The sequence below is a fragment of the Onychostoma macrolepis genome, chromosome 15 (assembly GCF_012432095.1).
Source record: "Onychostoma macrolepis isolate SWU-2019 chromosome 15, ASM1243209v1, whole genome shotgun sequence".
Taxonomy (NCBI): domain Eukaryota; kingdom Metazoa; phylum Chordata; class Actinopteri; order Cypriniformes; family Cyprinidae; genus Onychostoma; species Onychostoma macrolepis.
In genome coordinates, this window is record NC_081169.1 from 26,286,147 (window position 1) to 26,308,847 (window position 22,701).

A 22,701-nucleotide genomic window follows, 5' to 3' on the forward strand; every position below is an offset into this window, starting at 1 on the left:
AAAGGTCCACTGTTGGAGCAATCATTAGAAAATGGAAGAAGCTAAACATGACTGTCAATCTCCCTCGGACTGGGGCTCCATCCAAGATCTCACCTCGTGGGGTCTCAATGATCCTAAGAAAGGTGAGAAATCAGCCCAGAACTACACGGGAGGAGCTGGTCAATGACCTGAAAAGAGCTGGGACCACCGTTTCCAAGGTTACTGTTGGTAATACACTAAGACGTCATGGTTTGAAATCATGCATGGCACGGAAGGTTCCCCTGCTTAAACCAGCACATGTCCAGGCCCGACTTAAGTTTGCCAATGACCATTTGGATGATCCAGAGGAGTCATGGGAGAAAGTCATGTGGTCAGATGAGACCAAAATAGAACTTTTGGTCATAATTCCACTAAACGTGTTTGGAGGAAGAAGAATGATGAGTACCATCCCAAGAACACCATCCCTACTGTGAAGCATGGGGTGGTAGCATCATCTTTGGGGTGTTTTTCTGCACATGGGACAGGCGACTGCACTGTATTAAGGAGAGGATGACCGGGGCCATGTATTGCGAGATTTTGGGGAACAACCTCCTTCCCTCAGTTAGAGCATTGAAGATGGGTCGAGGCTGGGTCTTCCAACATGACAATGACCGAAGCACACAGCCAGGATAACCAAGGAGTGGCTCTGTAAGAAGCATATCAAGGTTCTGGCGTGGCCTAGCCAGTCTCAGACCTAAACCCAATAGAGAATCTTTGGAGGAGCTCAAACTCCGTGTTTCTCAGCGACAGGCCAGAAACCTGACTGATCTAGAGAAGATCTGTGTGGAGGTGGGCCAAAATCCCTCCTGCAGTGTGTGCAAACCTGGTGAAAAACTACAGGAAACGTTTGACCTCTGTAATTGCAAACAAAGGCTACTGTACCAAATATTAACATTGATTTTCTCAGGTGTTCAAATACTTATTTGCAGCTGTATCATACAAATAAATAGTTAAAAATCATACATTGTGATTTCTGGATTTTTTTTTTAGATTATGTCTCTCACAGTGGACATGCACCTCGATGACAATTTCAGACCCTCCATGATTTCAAGTGGGAGAACTTGCAAAATAGCAGGGTGTTCAAATACTTATTTTCCTCACTGTATATATATATATATATATATATATATATATACAGTGAGGAAAGTAAGTATTTGAACACCCTGCTATTTTGCAAGTTCTCCCACTTAGAAATCATGGAGGGTCTGAAATTGTCATCGAGGTGCATGTCCACTTTGAGAGATATAATCTAAAAAAAATCCAGAAATCACAATGTATGATTTTTAACTATTTATTTGTATGATACAGCTGCAAATAAGTATTTGAACACCTGTCTATCAGCTAGAATTCTGACCCTCAAAGACCTGTTAGTCTGCCTTTAAAATGTCCACCTCCACTCCATTTATTATCCTAAATTAGATGCACCTGTTTGAGGTCGTTAGCTGCGTAAAGACACCTGTCCACCCCATACAATCAGTAAGAATCCAACTACTAACATGGCCAAGACCAAAGAGCTGTCCAAAGACACTAGAGACAAACTTGTACACCTCCATCAGGCTGGAAAGGGCTACGGGAAATTGCCAAGCAGCTTGGTGAAAAAGGTCCACTGTTGGAGCAATCATTAGAAAATGGAAGAAGCTAAACATGACTGTCAATCTCCCTCGGACTGGGGCTCCATCCAAGATCTCACCTCGTGGGGTCTCAATGATCCTAAGAAAGGTGAGAAATCAGCCCAGAACTACACGGGAGGAGCTGGTCAATGACCTGAAAAGAGCTGGGACCACCGTTTCCAAGGTTACTGTTGGTAATACACTAAGACGTCATGGTTTGAAATCATGCATGGCACGGAAGGTTCCCCTGCTTAAACCAGCACATGTCCAGGCCCGACTTAAGTTTGCCAATGACCATTTGGATGATCCAGAGGAGTCATGGGAGAAAGTCATGTGGTCAGATGAGACCAAAATAGAACTTTTGGTCATAATTCCACTAAACGTGTTTGGAGGAAGAAGAATGATGAGTACCATCCCAAGAACACCATCCCTACTGTGAAGCATGGGGTGGTAGCATCATGCTTTGGGGTGTTTTTCTGCACATGGGACAGGGCGACTGCACTGTATTAAGGAGAGGATGACCGGGGCCATGTATTGCGAGATTTTGGGGAACAACCTCCTTCCCTCAGTTAGAGCATTGAAGATGGGTCGAGGCTGGGTCTTCCAACATGACAATGACCAAGCACACAGCCAGGATAACCAAGGAGTGGCTCTGTAAGAAGCATATCAAGGTTCTGGCGTGGCCTAGCCAGTCTCAGACCTAAACCCAATAGAGAATCTTTGGAGGAGCTCAAACTCTGTGTTTCTCAGCGACAGGCCAGAAACCTGACTGATCTAGAGAAGATCTGTGTGGAGGAGTGGGCCAAAATCCCTCCTGCAGTGTGTGCAAACCTGGTGAAAAACTACAGGAAACGTTTGACCTCTGTAATTGCAAACAAAGGCTACTGTACCAAATATTAACATTGATTTTCTCAGGTGTTCAAATACTTATTTGCAGCTGTATCATACAAATAAATAGTTAAAAATCATACATTGTGATTTCTGGATTTTTTTTAGATTATGTCTCTCACAGTGGACATGCACCTCGATGACAATTTCAGACCCTCCATGATTTCAAGTGGGAGAACTTGCAAAATAGCAGGGTGTTCAAATACTTATTTTCCTCACTGTATATATATATATATATATATATATATATTGTTTAGAGACAGAAAGATTAGGTTGAAATGTCACAAAATGTATTTATTTATTTATTTATTTCCTACTTTATATATGCATGGGCAAGAATGGAAAAACACTTAATTTCCCAAAATACAATTATCTGTTGCCATTATCTGAATTGTGGTTAGTGAATTCCACTTCCTGTCATTCCAATTCAACTTCCTGCTCACACACATAATTCTTAAATTCTGATTTTTGCGCAATCTTGGTCAAAACTCCTGAAGTGGCCATAGGTTTGACCGGTTTACCTGAGCAGTCAGTCCCTGCTGGTAGATTCTCTAACTACACGTTTTTCTACATTTTTTTCTCCAGTTGACAGCCAATACAATTTTTGTAAGCTAAGGTTTCATTATATTCTAGTAAATGATTTTTAAAAAGTATATATGGATTTTTCCCTGTTTGTGTGATTAGTCACATGACACCTGCAGCTCAGCTGATTGGCTCACAAACCTGTCTGCAGATCTCAGTGCAGTTGAGCCAAGATGGCAGCATTCAGATTGTGTACTTCACTCCTGGGCCACCAGTACAGAAACTGCCATCAAGATGAATGGGAATGTTAACGGATGGCTTTCTAAGTGTATTACAGGGCCCCTTGATAACATTGTCATCTTGAAAAGTTCATGCTGGTTGTTTCTGGCTGCATTTGTATGTTCACTTACAGTATTTGTGTTTATGGGTGGTTTAATAATCTAAAACATTAAAGTATCATGGACCCCTGATTTTAGTGTATGTTACATCCATTTATATTTTCTAGTTCAGTAGCAGAACATCTGCAGGTCCTTTTGCATTTCCTCTGAGGGCTTCAGTATCAGGATTGTCTGCTTTACAAAGCCTGAATTGATGCATTTACATTTACCCTATAGTTCAGAGGCAAAGTACGCGTGACAAGTTTTATTTAAAATATACTCATCAAAGAGTCTTTTACTGGTGCTTTGCTTAAAGCATTTGAACTCAGTCCCATGACTAACTACATACTGTATCTCTGAAGTCTTCTATCTATAGGTTATTGTGTGTGTGTGTGTTTGTGTATATATATATATATATACATGTTAACATGATTTTAGTGGGATTTTTTTTTTACCAGCCTTTCTGTACATTACCACACCACAAGGATACGTTTTCTACACTTTGATTTGAACAAAAACAGCGTATCCTTATGGTGTGGCCGACATAGAACAGCATACGCTATTTGCGTCCAGCAGATATTCTCCAAAATGGTGCTACGCTGACGCAGAGGAGACGAATTGTTGAATAAAGTCGTTGTTTTTGTTTTCTTTGCGCAGAAAAAGTATTCTTGTTGCTTCATAAAGTTCAGATTGAATCACTGATATAAATGAAAACTAAAAGACTTTCAAATCACATGAGCCAGTATTTTATTCACAATAGAACATAGATAACATAACAAATGTTTAAACTGAGAAATTTTTACATTTTATGCACAAAATGAGCTCATTTCAAATTTGATGCCTGCTACAGGTCTCAAAATAGTTGGGACGGGGGCATGTTTACCATGGTGTAGCATCTCCTCTTCTTTTCAAAACAGTTTGAAGATGTCTGGGCATCGAGGTTATGAGTTTCTGGAGTTTTGGTGTTGGAATTTGGTCCCATTCTTGCCTGATACAGGTTTACAGCTGCTGAAGAGTTCGAGGTTGTCTTTGACGTATTTTCCATTTAATGATGCTCCAAATGTTCTCTATAGGTGAAAGATCTGGACTGCAGGCAGGCCAATTCAGCACCCGAACCCTTCTACTACGAAGCCATGTTGTTGTAATAGCTGCAGTATGTGGTTTTGCATTGTCCTGCTGAAATACATGTCATCTGGAGGGGCGCATATGTTGCCTTTATAAAACCTTTATAAACCTTTCAACATTCATAGTGCCTTCCAAAACATGCAAGCTGCCCATACCGTATACACTTATGCACCCCCATACCATCAGAGATGCTGGCTTTTGAACTCAAAGCTGATGACACACTGGAAGGTCTCCCCCCTCTTTAGCCCGGAGGACACGGCGTCCGTGATTTCCAACAAGAATGTCAAATTTGGACTCGTCTGACCATAGAACACTTTTCCATTTTGAAAAAGTCCATTTTAAATGAGCCTTGGCCCACAGGACACGACGGCGCTTTGGACCATGTTCACACATGGCTTCCTTTTTGCATGATAGAGCTTTAGTTGGCATCTGCAGATGGCACGGCGGATTGTGTTTACCGACAGTGGTTTCTGGAAGTATTCCTGGGCCCATTTAGTAATGTCAATGACAGAGTCATGCCGATGAGTGATGCAGTGTCATCTGAGGGCCCAAAGACCACGGGCATCCAACAAAGGTCTTTGGCCTTGTCCCTTACGCACAGAGATTTCTCCAGTTTCTCTGAATTTTTTGATGATGTTATGCACTGTAGATGATTAGATTTGCAAAGCCTTTGTAATTTGACGTATTCCACAATCTTTTTACGCACTCTTTCACAGATTGGAGAGCCCCTGCCCATCTTTAATTCTGAGAGACTCTGCCTCTCTAAGACATCCCTTTTAATCATGATACAGACATAATGTCAATTAACTTAATTAGTTGCTAGATGTTTTCCCAGCTGAATCTTTTCAATATTTCTTGCTTTTTCAGCCCATTGTTGCCCCCGTGCCAACTTTTTTGAGACCTGTAGCAGATATCAAATTTGAAATGAGCTCATTTAGCGGATAAAAGTGTAAAATTTCTTCATTTAAACATTTGTTATGTTCTCTATGTTCTATTATAAATAAAATATTGGCTCATGTGATTTGAGAGTCTTTTAGTTTTCATTTTATTCAAATGTAAAAAAAAACGTCCCAACATTTCCAGAATTCGGGTTGTACTTTTCTGGACCTTGAGAATGGAATTTACTTGGCAGTCAATGGGACAGTCACAAATCTCCCGGTTTTCATTCAGAATATCTTAAATTGTGTTCTGAAGACGAACAAAGCTTTTACAGGTTTGGAACGACATGGGGGTAAGTGATTTATTTATTTTTATTTATTTTTTTATTTTTTTGAAGGTGCAATTAATTTTAATAAAGGATTTGCTAGAATGAATAGAATCAAAATGGAAAATTAGAATTTTCAATTAAAAAAAATAGAATAAAAATGAACAAAAACTACAAACGGAATTATTTAAATAAAAATTAGTCAAAGCTATATAGAAATATTTGTAAAAACAAAAAACAAAAACTAATGTAAATGACAAAAGTATTAAACAAAATTACTAAAACGTTAAAATCAAACTGAAACTGAAACTGAAAATAGAAAAACAACTAATATAAAATATGAATCTAAAATGAAATAGAATGAAAATAGAAAATTTGAATTTTAGAATGGAATAAAAAGGAACAAAAAAATGCAAATAGAATAAATCAGTAAATAAATAAAATGTATCATTATAAATTATTACTTGCGTAATTTGTTATTGTGTAATATATATACAGTATCTCACAAAAATGAGTACACCCCTCAGATTTCAGCAACCATTTTAGTATATCTTCTAGTATATATCTTCTCAAGGGACAATACTATACAATGAAACTTGGATATATTTTAGAGTAGTCAGTGTGCAGCTTGTATAGCAGTACAAATTTACTGTCCTCTAAAAATAACTCAACATATAGCCATTATTGTCTAAATAACTGGCTACAAAAGTGAGTACACCCTAAGTGATAACAGCTACATGTCATTTAACCATGCAAAGCCACATGTCCTATTCATCATGTTCATGTTTTTGTCTGCTTGACAGGACCATACAAATTTGTTTATCTTGTATTAGAGCAGTTAAAATTTGGTGCTTTGTGTACAGTTCTCTCATACTGACCACTGGATGTTCAACATGGCACCTCATGACAAAGAACTCTCAGGATTTGAGAATCAGAATTGCTGCTCTCCACAAAGATGGCCTAGAAGTTTGGTAACACCCTGAAACTGAGTTACAGTACAGTGGCCAGTGGCTTACAGAGGTTTTCCAAGAAGGGTTCCACTCGGGAACAGGCCTCGCAAGGGTCGATCAAAGAAGTTGAGACCTCGTGCTGTGCTTCAGGTGCAGAAACTGGCTTCAAAAACAGATGCATACTCAGCCAGCATCGTTTTAGAGGTTGCAGAAGTGGAAGGCCAGCTTGTCAGACCATAAGCCGCACACTGCAACAAGTCAGTTTGCATGGCCGTCGTCCCAGAAGGAAGCCTCTTTTGAAGCTGGCTCACAAGAAAGCCCGCAAACAGTTTGCAGAAGACAACCTGTCCAAGAGCATGAATTACTGGAACCATGTCCGGTGGTCTGATGAGTCTAAGATATACTTGTTTGGCTCAGATGGTGTCCAGCATGTGTGGTGACGCCCTGGTGAGTACCAAGAAAATTGTGTCTTGCCTACAGTCAATCATGGTGGTGGTAGCATCATGGTCTGGGGCTGCATGAGTGCTGCTGGTACTGGGGAACTGCGGTTCATTGAGGAAAACATGGATTCCAACATGTACTGTGATATTCTGAAACAGAGCATGATGCCCTCCTTTCAGAAACTGGACCGAACGGCTGTTTTCCAACATAATAATGACCCCAAACACACCGCCAAGATGACAACTGCCTTCCTGACGAAGCTGAAGGTGAAGGTGATGGAGTGGCCAAGTATGTCTCCAGACCTGAACCCTATTGAACACCTGTGGGGCATCCTCAAGCTGAAGGTGGAGAAGCGCCATGTGTCTAACATCCAGCAGTTCTGTGATGTCATTATGGAGGAGTGGAAGAAGATCCCAGCAACAACCTGCGCAGCTCTGGTGAACTTCATGCCCAGGAGGATTAAGGCAGTTCTAGATAACAATGGCGCCCCTACAAAATATTGACACTTTGGACACAGTTTTGACATGTTCACTTAGGGTGTACTCATTTTTGTAGCCAGTTATTTATACAATAATGGCTATATGTTGAGTTATTTTTAGAGGACAGTAAATTTGTACTGCTATACAAGCTGCACATTGACTACTCTAAAATATATCCGAGTTTCATTTGTATAGTATTGTTCCTTGAGAAGATATACTAAAATGGTCGCTGAAATCTGAGGGGTGTACTCATTTTTGTGAGATACTGTATATATATATATATACTTTAAAAAAGTAGGTTCGTCAAGACAAATAATAAACAAACTGTAAGAAGAGTTGTTGTAAATGCTTTTGTAAAATTATTAGCTAACATTGTGCTTTTGAGTCCTCACAATATCATTTACACTTTTTTAATGCTAGGTGCTTGTTGATTAAGCCTTACTTGTGTTGAATCTGGAATATTATTGTAAATTTCTCTAAACTAATTTAAAATCTATATTTCCAAGGAAAGTTATATCTCTTATATAGACTTCATGCAATGAAGTAGAAGACTGGAGTGTGGTGTGTACCAGTGATGAAGGCCTCCAGCATGAGCCCCAGCAGCATTTGCAGGGCGAGCAGTGCTATGGCGGTCGGGCAGTCAGCGTTGGGGTACATGGTGCCGTAGCCGATGGTCAGCTGCGTCTCGAGGGCGAAAGAGAAGGCGGCGGTGAAGCCCGTTACGTGTTTGACACACAGCACATGCCCGGGTGGTGGAGAGTCATGATCAGGCACCTCCAGGTCTCCATTGACACGGGCGAGCAGGTACCACAACACCGCAAACAGCAGCCAGTGAAGCAGGAATGAGCCGCAGAATGCCAGCACCACCCAACGCCACCGCAGCGCCAGCCACGTCCCCCACATGTCCCGCAGGGCCCCGAACCACGTCTCTCTGGAGCCCGGGGTACTGCCTCGCATCAGGCTCCGGCCGTCCTTGCTGACCAGCCGCTGACGGGGAGGTTTGGCCATCAGGGGGCAGGAGACGGCCTTTTGGTCACTGGTGGTGCTTGTCATGGTGATGGAAAGTTGGCAAGAGGCTAGCACCTGGAAAGGTGAGCAAAGAGCACCTCATATCAGCTACACATGCTGCATTTCTACACTTCTGCATATGAAAATGTAATGTTCGTAAAGGGAAGTTCACCTCAAATAATGAAAATGAAATTTCAAATACATGTCAATCAAAATCTGTATGTTTACCCGCTATTTAGTTCTGTGAAACACAAAAGGAGACTATGAATTTGTATGAGGTGTATTATGCTCCAAACTTTTATTTGTGAGGAAACAGGCCTTCATTTTTTGATTATTAATGTCAATTATACTGTAAATTATTAGATTATTAGCAATTAGTGTAAATATTTGACCCAAAAATAGGGATGAACTTTTTCCCAGGGGAAATAAGTAAATAATAAGTAGTAAGTAAGTAAGCAAGTAAGCAAGCAAGCAAGTGCAAGCAAGCAAATAAATAAATAAATACAGTATTAGGGATGGAGGACTTGTATTTTAGCTAACTAAAACAAACTTTTAAAAATTACCAATGTTGGTAATTGAAATAAAATCAAATGTTAATAATAAATGAAAAACTTGCATTGGTAACTAACTGAAACTTATTTTTTAAAATGAAGTTTTAGTATCTAAAATTACTCAAACTGAAACTGAAAATAAAGCTATATACATTGAAAAAATTATACCATTTTATTTAAGGTAAGCGGTTGCAATCAATTTATTTTAGCTACATTTAAATAAACAAATTTAGTTGACTAACTTTCAGCAAAATTAGTTTATTTAAATGTAGCTAAAATAAATTGATTTTAACCACTTACCTTAAAAAATGAATCCAAAAATCTTACAACATAACAAAATTATAAAAAAGTTAGGTAACACTTTACAATAAGGTTCATTAGTTAACAACATTAGTAAACATGAACTAAGAATGAACAATACTTCTACAGCATTTATTAATCTTAGTTAATGTTAATTTCAGCATTTACTAATGCATTATTAAAATCATAAGTTGTGTTTGTTAACATTAGTTAATGCACTGTGAACTAACATGAATAATCAATGAACAACTGTATTTTCATTAACTAACATTAACAAAGATTAATAAATAGTGTAATACATGCATTGTTCATTGTTTGTTCATGTTAGTTAATACATTAACTAATGTTAACAAATGACACCTTATTGTAAAGTGTTACCAAAAGTTACAAAAAATTACTAAAATGGAAATAAAAATTAAAGCTAAATCAAAGCTATGTAGAAATACACACACACACACACACACACACACATATATATATATATATATATATATATATATATATATATATATACAGTCATGGCCAAAAATATCGGCATCCTTGGTAAACATGATCAAAGAAGGCTGTGAAAATTAATCTGCATTGTTAATTAAAAAAAATTAAAAATTCACAAAAATCTAACCTTTCATTGGATAATAAGAATTTAAAATGGGGGAAATATCATTATGAAATAAATGTTTTTCTCAAATACATGTTGGACACTATTGGCACCCCTAGAAATTCTTATGAGTAAAATATCTCTGAAGTATATTCCCATTCATATTCACAATTTTGAGCACTCCAGGGTGATTATGAACATGAAATTATCCAGCCATGGCTACCTGTTTCACAGAAATATAAATAGGAGGGAAAACAAAGCCCAAATTCCCTTAATCATCCATCATAATGAGAAAAACCAAATAATATATGTCTGATGTGCAGCAAAAGATAATTGAGCTTCACAAATTAGTGAAGTGGCTTTAAGAAAAGAGCTAGAGCAGTGAAAATTCCCATTTAATTAAAGCAATAATTAAGAATTTCCAATCAGCATAAAATGTTACGAAACTGCCTGGAAGAGGACGTGTCTCTATATCGTCCTAATGCCCGGTGAGAAGGAGAGTTTGAGCAGCTAAAGACTCTCCAAGGACCACAGCTGGAGAATTGCAGAAAATAGTTGAGTCTCGGGGTCAGAAAACCTTAAAAAAAACTAATTGTCAAACAGCACCTATATCACCACATGTTGTTTGGGAGGGTTTCAAGAAAAATTATCCTTGCTCATCCAAAAACCAACTCCAGCATATTCAGTTATCAGACACGACTGGAACTTTAAATGGGACTTGCTTCTATGGTCAAATGAAGCTAAAAAATGAGCTTTTTTAGCAGCAAACACTCAAGATGGGTTTGGTGAACACAGGGATAAAAAGTACCCCATGTGTACAATGAAATATACTGCTGTATTTTTGATGTTGTGGGCCTATATTTCTGCTGGAGGTCCTGGACATCTTGTTTAGACACATGGCATCACGGATTCTATCAAATACCAACAGATAAAAATCAATAAGTGACTAACTCTGTTAGAAATCTTATAATGGGCCATGTTTGGATCTTCCAACCGTACAATAATCCAAACACAGACCTCAAAAACAACACAAAAATGGGTCACTGAGCACAAAACCAAGCTTCTGCGGGCCATTCCAGTCCTCTGACCTGAACCCTGTAGAAAATGAGTGAACTGAAGAGAAGAAGCACCAACATGGAGCTGGGAATCTAAAGGGTCTGGAGTGATTCTGGATGAAGGAATGGTCTCTGATCTCTTGTCAGGTGTTCTCTAACCTCATCAGGCATTATAGGAGATAATTTAGAGCTGTTAAACTGGCAAATGGAGGTTTCAAAAAAGTATTGAATAAAAGGGTGCCGTTAATTGTGGCCAATGTATTAGAGAAAAACATTTATTTCATAATGATATTTCCCCCCATTTTAAATTCTTATTATCCAATGAAAGGTTAGATTTTTGTGAATTTTTTTAAATAAAAGATCAAAAGGATTAACAATGCAGATTAATTTTCACAGTCTTCTTTGATCATATTTACCAAGGGTGCCGATATTTTTGCCCATGACTGTATATATATATATATATATATATATATATATGTATATATATATTTTATATATATATATATATTTTATATATATATATATATATATTTTTTACACTTGGCAGTCGTAATATAAAAAAGTTTCTTTTTAATTTGCAACTACATTAAGGATGACAACAACAGATTTTCGGGTGAACTATTCCTTCGACATTTTAACCAGCAGTATGAACATTAGTCACCTGTGTTATTATTGAGGAAGGGAAGGCAGAGATGTTGTGTAGTGTGTGTACTTCTGCACTGATGTGGCTGCCAGGTGATTTAATTGGTGATGTTTCTCAGTGGGGTGTGTGTGTGGAAAGGACAGCAGGAATGTGTGTTTAATCCGCTCTTTTTTTTGTGCTGTGTCTCTCTCTACCAGACGACTGCGAGTAATTAGTCTGACACTAAAAAGCAAAGCACTGAAATAATAATAAAAAGAAAAAAGAACTCCAGTAGCACAAAGTTTTTTCAACGTGTCACTCTGTTTAATGATATTAGATTGTGTGCTAGAGAAGCTGACAAAGACTAGTGTACCAGTCACTTGTATAACAAGTTAAATGTGTCTGTAAATATTATGCAGCCGCACTAAATGAAAGTGCCTGAGCGTGAGGCTGTTTGGATGCCAACGCTTCAGGTTAAACTGTAAATAAGAGGAGTGTCACATTTTCATTTAACAAATGTTAACTTGCCCTCCGGCTTCTCTCCCGGTGAGGAGAGGGAATGTTCCACTTCTGGATGTTTTCCTAATGGGGGAAAATTGCTGGCTGAAGATGAGTGAGGTTTACTTAAATCTTCAAATTCTAGTGTATTGTGACCTGACCTTGGTCCCTGCCAGGGGTTAAAATGGGATTTCGGGGTTAAGAAGTCCCTAAAAGTTTGGTGGTGTTTCTGGTGAACTTAAACAAGACAGTTTCAATGTAGAATTTTGCAATATTAATATATTTACTGGAAATTAAAAATAATAGGGAAAAGAATAAATTATTAAATATAATTATACTTACCAAGGCTACATAAATTTGATCAAAATACAGTAAAAATTGTAATATCGTGAAAATTTTTTTTTTTCTGTTTTAATGTATTTTAAAAGTAATTTATTCATGTGATGGAAAATTGACAAATTTCTAATTTAAAGACTTCAGTGTCACATGATCCTTCAGAAATCATTCTAATATGCTGATTTGGTGCTTTTTTGTGATTATCAATGTTGAAAACAATTGTGCCGCTTCATATATATATATATGACGTTTATACATAGTTTAGCATATATACAGTAATTTTAATACTTTAGATATTTCAGTTTTTTTATTTTAATAATCATTTTTGTTTACGTTTTTAAGATCTCAAGTTTTTCATCAAATATTTATGTTTTGTTTTATGTCAGCTTAATTTAACTAACAGTTCTAATTTTGATTGACAATAACAACAATGGAACAGACAGAAATTTAGGATAATATTCATGAAAGATTTTACTTAAAGTTTCTTTCCATACATTCCATAATTACACTATTCTGGCGCAATTTTTATTCTTTTTTTATTCTTATTTTATTTATGGTTTTAAGGTTTTATTAAAAACCAAGAAAAAGAAAAACAATCCGCATTAAAAAAACAACAAAAAACACTAAATTACTGAACTGCCTCAGTAATGTATACAGAGTGGAACCATTTTTATTCTAATATATATGTGTGTGGGGTGGAACGGTTCGCGGAAAAAAAAATCGAACCTTACGGTTCTCCACATACGGTTCGGCACGCGCTAGGACCGCGGTTCAACTTAAATCTGACAACGCATCTGCAATATGGTTTGTTATAAATAACACGTAAAAAAACAGGGTTCGGATAATGTGTTCTTATGTTGATGGATGCGCATTCTGGCTTCCCTGTACATTGCAACAACAGCGATGAAAAAAAAAAAAAAAAGTGGACAAACCATTCACTCTTGCTGATAGCGCGCGCGCACAGGTGAGAACTGAACAACACACGTTGATATCTGTATTTAAACTAAACTCATGTAAGCTTTGCCAGTTTAAACATGTAAGAGCCAGAGGATGCGAGCTCGCGCGCGCAGTGAGAAGATTTGTGCGTGCGCTAATCAGAAGCGCGCAAACCCGCGCCTCAGAATGCGCGCAAATATTAAGCTCTCTCTGAAGTATTGTGTTTAAATGGAAAAATTCACACAGAAATTATGTCAAAATGCCCGTCTTGGTAAGTATCCTATAGCAGACATAGCCGACTGAACGTACAGTATCAGTGCATTCACTTAAAGTGACAGCACGTTCTTAATATTAATCATACAGCAACAACAAGGAAATCACTCACTGCTCTTGACTGAATAGCTCTTGTAAGTTTAATAAAGATTAATCTTTAATTTATACAGTCAAATATGCAACGCTGTTTTACATTTTATTACTTTATTCAATTTATGTACCTAAAAACTAATGCTATAGACCTACCTAAAAAAAACAAAACAAAAAAACCCCCCCTGAAAATCATTGTTTATTTTATCTGTATCTTTACTCTATTGTATTTATTTGTGCTGTTGCGTGTAGATAGATTATTCTTATTTTCTTTATTTTTATTTGACAGTATAGTTTTTCGCTAAACATACCAAACCGTACCGAAACCATGACTCTAAAACATAATATATAATATGTTTAGTTGATGTCAGTCAGAAATGAGGACACACTGATTGAAAATATTATTAGATTGACAAAATGATATAATTATTTTTTCACTCTTCAATCAGAGGTACCAGAACACCATTCCAGATCTTTGGCCCAATATAACCCCTGCTCCCTGTCCACGCAGTATACTTTAAATTAGACAAGTCCATGTAGATTTACTGTATATCTTAACCTAAACTCATGAGGGACTCCATCACATGATAAATCACAGTAGAACGTAGCCGTGTGCGTGTTTGTGGTGCATGTTATTCATGTGATCAGATCTGGTCGCAGGGCGATAAAAACACATCTCTCTTTATGTGTCCTGTTCCACAGATTAACTCCAGGGTGATAACGTCAGCTCTACCTCTAGCGTACCACAGTATGTGGACATCTGATGCTACACTATAGCTCCTCATGTATGAATGTCATTCATTTACACAGATCCTTTGCAGACAAAGTCATTGCCACGTAACCCTATTGTTGCTTGTCTTCATACGAGATTTCATTAACTTATGAATGATGAGCTTTCAGTTGACGGCATGACGCTGGTTATATTCACAAATGGAACTTAGTTTGTATGAAAAGATGCTTTTATACACATACTTTTTTCTTTTATTTACTGCAAGAAAAATGTATTTCTTGTTTTTCAGTAAAGATCATATCTAAACATTCTTAAATCAAGACTTAAGTAACTTGAGAAGCAAAATGATATATTATAAGGAGTCTTGCAAAATGTCTCAATATTAAGTGAGTTTAAAACAATAAAAAGTATCTGCCAATGTGGTTAGAAAAATAAATGTAATCCAAAGGGATAATGATTATTTTTACTAACAGATATTCATTTCTTGATTTTTCAGACTTATTAGACTTTCTTAAATCATTTTGCTTCTCAACTAAGTGATTTATGAATGTTCAGATATTTGTACTGGAAAACAAGACAAAAATACTGAATAAGAAATAGATTTTTTGCGGTTCACCTAATCAAATTAAATATTTAGACATATTTTAGGTGACACCATGTGATTTTACACAGAATCATGTTACATATTATAGGAAACAAAGCTTTTTACACACATTCACATTAATTTGTGGTCAATTTCTATTTCTGTTTGCTGTAATGTTTAGGTTAAATTTTGACAAATTGCTTGAAAGTTTGAAAATGTAGTTTGAGTTAAATCTAGCCAAGATTTGATATCATCATTTTCTTTGCATTTCAGGATTCGTTTTTTTCCCCTTGCAGTTCTTTATTTTCTTTGATTTCTTTTTCCCCTTTCATCAGTCATATCTTTGATTGACATCTTGCAATTATTAAGCTACCTCAATGACACCTCACCTTGTGAATGCTTACTTTGACACATGAGAAACAATAGCAAAACAATGAGTAGCTGATTCCTGGATATAAGATTAACCTGGACCTTTGTGTGTGTGTGTGTGTGTGTGTGTGTGTGAGTGAGAGAGAGAATTTGAGATGGTGTTGTCAGTTACTGTAAGCATTGTATCTGAACTTTAGCACATGTCGTGCATGGTTTACTTGTGTGAACTTCAAGCTGAATTAGAATGGAAAAAATGTGTCTTGTTTCGGTGACTTTAGTTACAAGTTTAACCAGAGATTTGGTCTGATTAAAACTGAGTGACTCTTCACTGCACACAGTTCAATGTGTCAGAGTGCAAATGAGTCTGGTGTGCTCATGGGTAAATGATTATTTCAAGTGTGTGTGTGTGTGTGTGTGTGATGAGAGTCAAGAAAGAGGGAGATATGGATGTTTGAAAGACAGTTACTCTAAAATATACCTTGGAAATACAAATATATATATATATGTATATATATATATATATATATATATATATATATATATATATATTTTTTTTTTTTTTTTTTTTTATTATTATTTATTAAGTGTCCTTGCCACATTTTTGTGAAAAAGGGTCTGCATCTGCTCCAAAATGACTAAAAGCACCATAAAATTACTATAAAAGTAGTCAATACTACTCATACACTATATTCATAGTCGATAGCTTTAGCAAAACCTAAAAGGTTTTATTTATTTATTTATTGGCTAAAGAGCAATGATACTTGGTGCCAAATGACATCAATGCCATGTTTTTTGTTGTCCATTTCAGAGCTTTGGCAGATGGGAAGACCTATATTTCAGGCTTTATTAAGTGTAGCAGTCTTAAGGGCTAATTTTATGGTGCTATTTTTATTATTTTGGATCTTGACAGACCCGGGTTTCTTTTTATCTCCTTTTGTATTCTATTGAAGAAGAAAAGTTATATTGGAATGACATTAAGGTTAGTAAATGACTAAAATGTTTCTTTAGTTTGAACTTTTCCTTTAAGGGAAAAAAAAAGTAGATGTTATGAAATGCATCCTTTATGAATAAACAATGATTCACAAACACAAACACTGCCCTGTGAAGATCCGGATGCTGATTTTTTTTCAATAGAGAGTTTGTCTACTGTGATTGCGATTAGTCATGGTCTCCCAAGGAAAAATATCTTCTATTTCTCCCTTCCAGGTTTAAATCTTATCTAATAAGTTCTCAAACAGAGCATAAAACTCACACACAGAGTTTTACTCACCAAATTTCTCTCTTTGGGGTTTATTAGGGATTCCTCAGTGTTTTTCGACAAAGCGTGAAGCCTTCGAGCGGGATCTAGAACGTGAGGAACCGTAGATCCTCAGCCGGAGTGTAAAACCAATCCAGATCCTTCTGTAGGAGACACCAGAAGAGTAAAACGCACTGATGAACTCCAACAAACACACACATACAATGAAGAGAGCCGGCCCTGAAACTCATTGGTCACATTACTCAGCATGTGGCCAATTAGGAGTCCTCGAGAGAGGAGGAGAACACCTAGAGTCACTTCTGTGTGTGTGTGTGTGTGTGTGTGTGTGTGATGAAAGGAACAGTACAGCAGCTTGTCTTTTTAACCCATCTTTCTGAAGTGGCTTTAACTGATAAACTTCTCTCAACCTATACTTTTCATTCGGCTAAGGAGTGAAAACAGATTTGGTCCTGTTTTTGTGGGTCAGCGTGAGTGTTTCTGCATGAGTGCTTGTGTTAATGCTTACATAATATCTCTCATTTACAGGAAAGGGTCACACTTTTCACATTGTTGATGACAGTTGGATGGCCTTTTGATCACATTTAATTGTTCACTGCAAAAATGGTGATTTTTTGTCTTGTTTTACAAGTAAACATATCTATACATTCATATATCAAGACATAAAATGGCATAAGATACAAAGTCTTGTTTTCTGCAAAATGTATGAAAATTAAGTGAGTTTATACTTCTGGGGCTAGAAAAATAAACTTAATCCAAGGTTTTTCTTTTTACCTCTTTTATAGGCCTAAATTTATTGAATTTTGATACATTTTTCAGAAAACAAGACTAATATATTAGGTCATTTTGCTTCTTAAGTAAATATGCCTTCATTTAAGAATGTTTAGATATTTGTATTGAAAAACAAGACAAAAATACTGAGTAAGAAATTGATTGTTACTGCTTTTTCATAATTAAGATACTTTCGTTTAAGTATCAACTTTCTTTCAGATCTTTTTCCTAATTGTTGGTTTCGTTAGAAACGTTTGACGAGAAATCTACAAGTTCATATTTGATTAGAAACAGACTTGAGCACAATTGTTGAGATCTCTTCTGAAACTCTAAATGGCTCTAAATGTGACTTTACTGGGGACTTTTTCCTCACAAGTAAAATTTGAGAAGCTCCAAGTCTCAGTTTAAACTTGTTGCTGTCTGGAAGAAACAATTATCATATTAAAGTTTTGTGCAAGACCACACTTATACAATTTAACACTGGTAAATACAAACTATCTGTATTGCACTTTACTTGGAGCAAAAATGCCAATAAATTATATTTCTGGGAGTGATGTGAAGCTAATTGAAATATTTCCAAATAATAATAGATGCCAGTGGCAAACTTTAGTGTCGTAATAGGGCCAGTTTATCATAATGAGAACTCCACACAAACGTCAGCATAAAAATATCAACAAATAAAAATATTTGATGGTGGTTTATGAACAGCTTCCCGCAGGCCAAGGCAGGCTCATCATTTTCTGAGTTGCCATTTGAATACAGAATGGTTGCATCACAGCTGATGGCCTCAGTTCATAGAGCTTGATAAGAAATCTGAAGGTCTTCACTGTTAATTAGATAACAGATAACAGCTAAATGCTAGCAAAATGTGTAGCTAGCTAGAGAGCAAACAATGGTGTTCATTTACAACCACTCTGCAGGGAATATAACAATGATATATTTATGTTTCACTCAAAAGATCTGTCATTATTTACTCACCCTCATGTTGTTTCAAACCTCTATGACTTACATTCTTCTGTAGAACAACGCTTGAAAAGTTTCGAAGATCATTCAACCTGGTGTCTTCCTTGAAAGTGTTGGTCATACAAAAGACATAAGGGTAAGTGAAAGATAACTTTTACTTATTAAATAAACTGAAACTGCATAAAAAGATCCTGTTTAGGAGTTACCGCGTGTTGCCTCCTCGAGAATCAATGACTGTTCTCAGCCTTTGTGATAGTTGTGCAGTCTCTCAGTTGTCCTGAGGCGAAGCTGGGCCTCCACTTCTTTGAGCACTGTGAGGCGAATTCAGACGTGCAGAGCATGCAAGGCGCCAAAGAACTTACACGACCTGGAGGTTTGTTGTCAACAGCAGTAATTTATGAGCTTTACGGCTCATTCATGTTGTCAGAAAATGTAAATGAAGGGTTTTGGGATATTTGATCATCAGCTATGAGAAGTCAGAACAGCTAAGCTTGGTAGATCAAGTTGACAAAAATAAATAAATAAATAAAATAAAAAAGGTTATTTTAGTAATTTCAGTTATTAAAAAAAAAGAAGACAATTTAGCACCCTTATTTAAATAAATAAATAAATGCTTTTTTTTTTGAGTATTTTGAAGTAATTTGTACTCAATTAACCATAATAGCCATAATAGAGTAACCATATTTTATGAGTATTGCACTTTATTTGGCACTAAAATAAAATTGTGCAATATCAGTATGCTGTTTTTTTCTTTCATTGTGTCATTTTCATAAAAATTGTATTATATATTTCATGTTTTATTATTATTAATGTAAGTAATAATAATAAAATCTGGCTTGCTCAGTTGGGGACACTTAATTTCTAGCGATCATCGCCGATTTGATTGCACAGATACTATTTAAACTAAACTGAGCTAGACAATGACATCTCTGAATTCAATAATGAAATGCCTTTAACTGAAAATTGAGTGTTTAATCTTATCATTATACATTACTGACACTCTATCCTCCAATTTGATACTGTTAAGTGCTTTGACACAATCTGTATTGTAAAAGCACTATATAAATAAAGGTGACTTGACTTAATATAACTAACCATACTTTATTATTGTGCTTCCCTCTGTTAATATAATAAAATTAACATACAATATATATATATATATATATATATATATATATATATATATATATATATGTTACTGAATTAAATTTATCCTGGGTTTCATCTTTTTCATCTTTAAAAAAAAAAAAATCTGTGTCTGGAGTTTTATTACTTTATTACCATAATAATAGACTATCTATCAACCTTAAATTATGACAATCATCAAAAAAAAAAAAAAAATAAAATAAAAATCAACATGATCACTGGAAATAATTGTTAAAATGTAAACAAACAAACAAAAACACTTCCAGAAACGTTATGGTAATGAAGTGAAATGTGAGGAAAAAATTTGTTAGGGGAAAAAAAAAACAAGCTAACATCATTTATACTATGATATATTGACACTGTAATAATAATAATAAGAAGAAGAAGAACTAGATGTAACACCTTGATTAATATCAGTCTTTACAGTTTCACACTGAAAGCTTTATTCATTGAGCATTAATTAGAGCGATTTGTTTTATTTACATTGAACACCAGCAGATGGCGCACCGTGGCTATGAACAAAACCTAATCATCATTCAATCTGTGCTGGAAGGTCTTTGGTTAATAAACACTCTCTTCACTGTCACTTATTGCCCCCACACAACAAATGTTTCACAGGAGCTCCAAAGCACATATTGCACACTTTAGCAGAGACAAATGTGAGAATACACACACACACACACCTGCCTATGAAAAGACTGCCTGAGGATGAGAAAATTGGAGTCTCTTTGCTTGGTGTCTGATGATAACTGCAAATTATAAGTATACAATTACATTCTACATGCATACAGGGACTCAAAACTACTCATTTTCATTTGGAAACTGATGACTATTACTATTTTAAAATAGTAAATGGATTTTCATGTTCACTCACTTCACACTTAATGTACCTGGCTTCACTTCTGGACACAATAAATACCTTTGGAACTGGTGTTAACATACTTCCTGTTGTGCCCTTTCCTAATGCATTGTTTGCCTGAAAGAACTGCAGGTACTCCACACCTTTCCTGTATTCAGTAATCTTTGGAAAATTTAAATCTTCTGATTACGGTTGTGAAACTTAGTCCATCATCAGCCTGTGTTTGCCACTAGATAAAAGGCTCAATACCAAACGGATGAGTTTGATGATATCAAAATCATTTCCTCATCACATTCCTCTTCAAACATTGCAGGATGTGTGTGTGTTACTCAGTGGCTCTTTCAAAGCTCAGGAGACTTAATGGAGATTTTGGTTGTTTTATTTATGTGTTAACAGATGTTTCTATAACATTCCTCTGGAGATATAAAAACAGCCACAAATGAGACAATTGTTGACATACAGAATGAATACATAGATATTAAATTAATGTAGGTACCAGCTCAGATTGTTCAGCCATGGAAAAATGAAATGAGAAAAGTTTTGTGTCTTTTGTGTTTATATTCAAGTCATCTGACTGCAGACTTCATCTGAGAACATCTGAGCACAGTTTGAGACATTTTTGAGATGTCTTGGAATCTATTTCTATAGAGAAAATAATTAATAAAAATAAAAATAAAATGAATTAAAATAAATTTAATTGCATAGCTGTCTTGGAGAAACAGTTGAGATATTCAAGAGATCTGATTTGTGAACTCTTCTGTGGTCAGACATAGGGTCATTTGCGTGCAATAGTGTGAAAACACATTGTAGGTCAGTAATAACATTGCAATAAGTATTGGACTAGCATGTGGATGTTATTTAAATAATATTTGCCTGCTTCCTGATGTACAATGGACAAGCCTGACAAGAACAATTACAAATTCCTGAAACCAGAGAAAACATAAATTTAGTCAGCTGACATGTCTAAACACACACACACACACACACACACACACAGAGGCTGGTTTTGTTTTAGCTCCGTTCTACTGTTACTATGAATCCAGGTCACAACACAGAAGGAACACTGTCCGACTGAGAGCGAGAAAGACTGAGACGAAGGGAAAGAGAATAACAGAATGCGAGAGAAGCAAGGAATGGAAGAAGTAGCAGAAAAAAATACGGGTGGTCTGAGAGCAGAAGAGAGAATTGAAAGAGAGATCAGAGATGAGAAATGGAATGTAAACCAATAGAAACTTACAAAGTAAACAAGTTTTTTTTTTTTTTTTTACATTGTCTGAAGAAAATGTGAGCACTGCTTTCCCATGTAAAACTCACTGCCACAATGCAAGAGTGTTGGTATGTGGTTGTTGATGTGTTCTGGGTGGTTTTTAGTGTGTTTCTATATGGTTGCTCAGGGTGCCCTGGATGGTTGCTTAAGTCAAAAGAGCATCTACAGTCATGGCCAAAAATATCAGCACCCTTGGTAAATATGATCAAAGAAGGCTGTGAAAATTAATCTGCATTGTTAATCCTTTTGATCTTTTATTTAAAACAAATCACAAAAATCTAACCTTTCATTGGATAATAAGAATTTAAAAAGGGGGAAATATCATTATGAAATAAATGTTTTTCTCCAATACACATTAGCCACAATTAACGGCACCCTTTTATTCAATACTTTTTGAAACCTCCATTTGCCAGTTTAACAGCTCTAAATTTTCTCCTATAATGCCTGATGAGGTTAGAGAACACCTGACAAGAGATCAGTGACCATCCCTTCATCCAGAATCACTCCAGACCCTTTAGATTCCCAGCTCCATGTTGGTGCTTCTTCTCTTCAGTTCACCCATTTTCTATAGGGTTCAGGTCAGAGGACTGGAATGGCCAGCAGAAGCTTGGTTTTGTGCTCAGTGACCCATTTTTGTGTTGTTTTTGAGGTCTGTGTTTGGATTATTGTACGGTTGGAAGATCCAAACATGGCCCATTATAAGATTTCTAACAGAGTCAGTCACTTATTGATTTTTTTATCTATTGGTATTTGATAGAATCCACGATGCCATGTGTCTAAACAAGATGTCCAGGACCTCCAGCAGAAATATAGGCCCACAACATCAAAAATACAGCAGTATATTTCATTGTACACATGCACTGTAAAAACTGACCGT

The 22,701-nt window shown here is 36.2% G+C and overlaps 1 protein-coding gene across 2 annotated transcripts in view; it reads right to left on the minus strand.

Annotated features, from left to right (window-relative positions):
* Nucleotides 1-17,111, minus strand: part of kcnj13 (potassium inwardly rectifying channel subfamily J member 13) — a 20,577-nt gene extending 3,466 nt beyond the window's left edge. The window contains exons 1-3 of one of the 2 annotated variants that reach the window (XM_058745357.1): nucleotides 16,834-17,111; nucleotides 8,795-9,031; nucleotides 8,184-8,697 (exon numbers count right to left, since the gene is read on the minus strand). In XM_058745357.1, the coding sequence (XP_058601340.1) occupies nucleotides 8,184-8,667 (484 nt within the window). In that variant the 5' untranslated portion in view covers nucleotides 8,668-8,697; nucleotides 8,795-9,031; nucleotides 16,834-17,111. The remainder of the gene's footprint in view (nucleotides 1-8,183; nucleotides 8,698-8,794; nucleotides 9,032-16,833) is intronic. The other variant, XM_058745356.1, reaches the window with a different exon arrangement.
* Nucleotides 17,112-22,701: the final 5,590 nt, after the last annotated feature.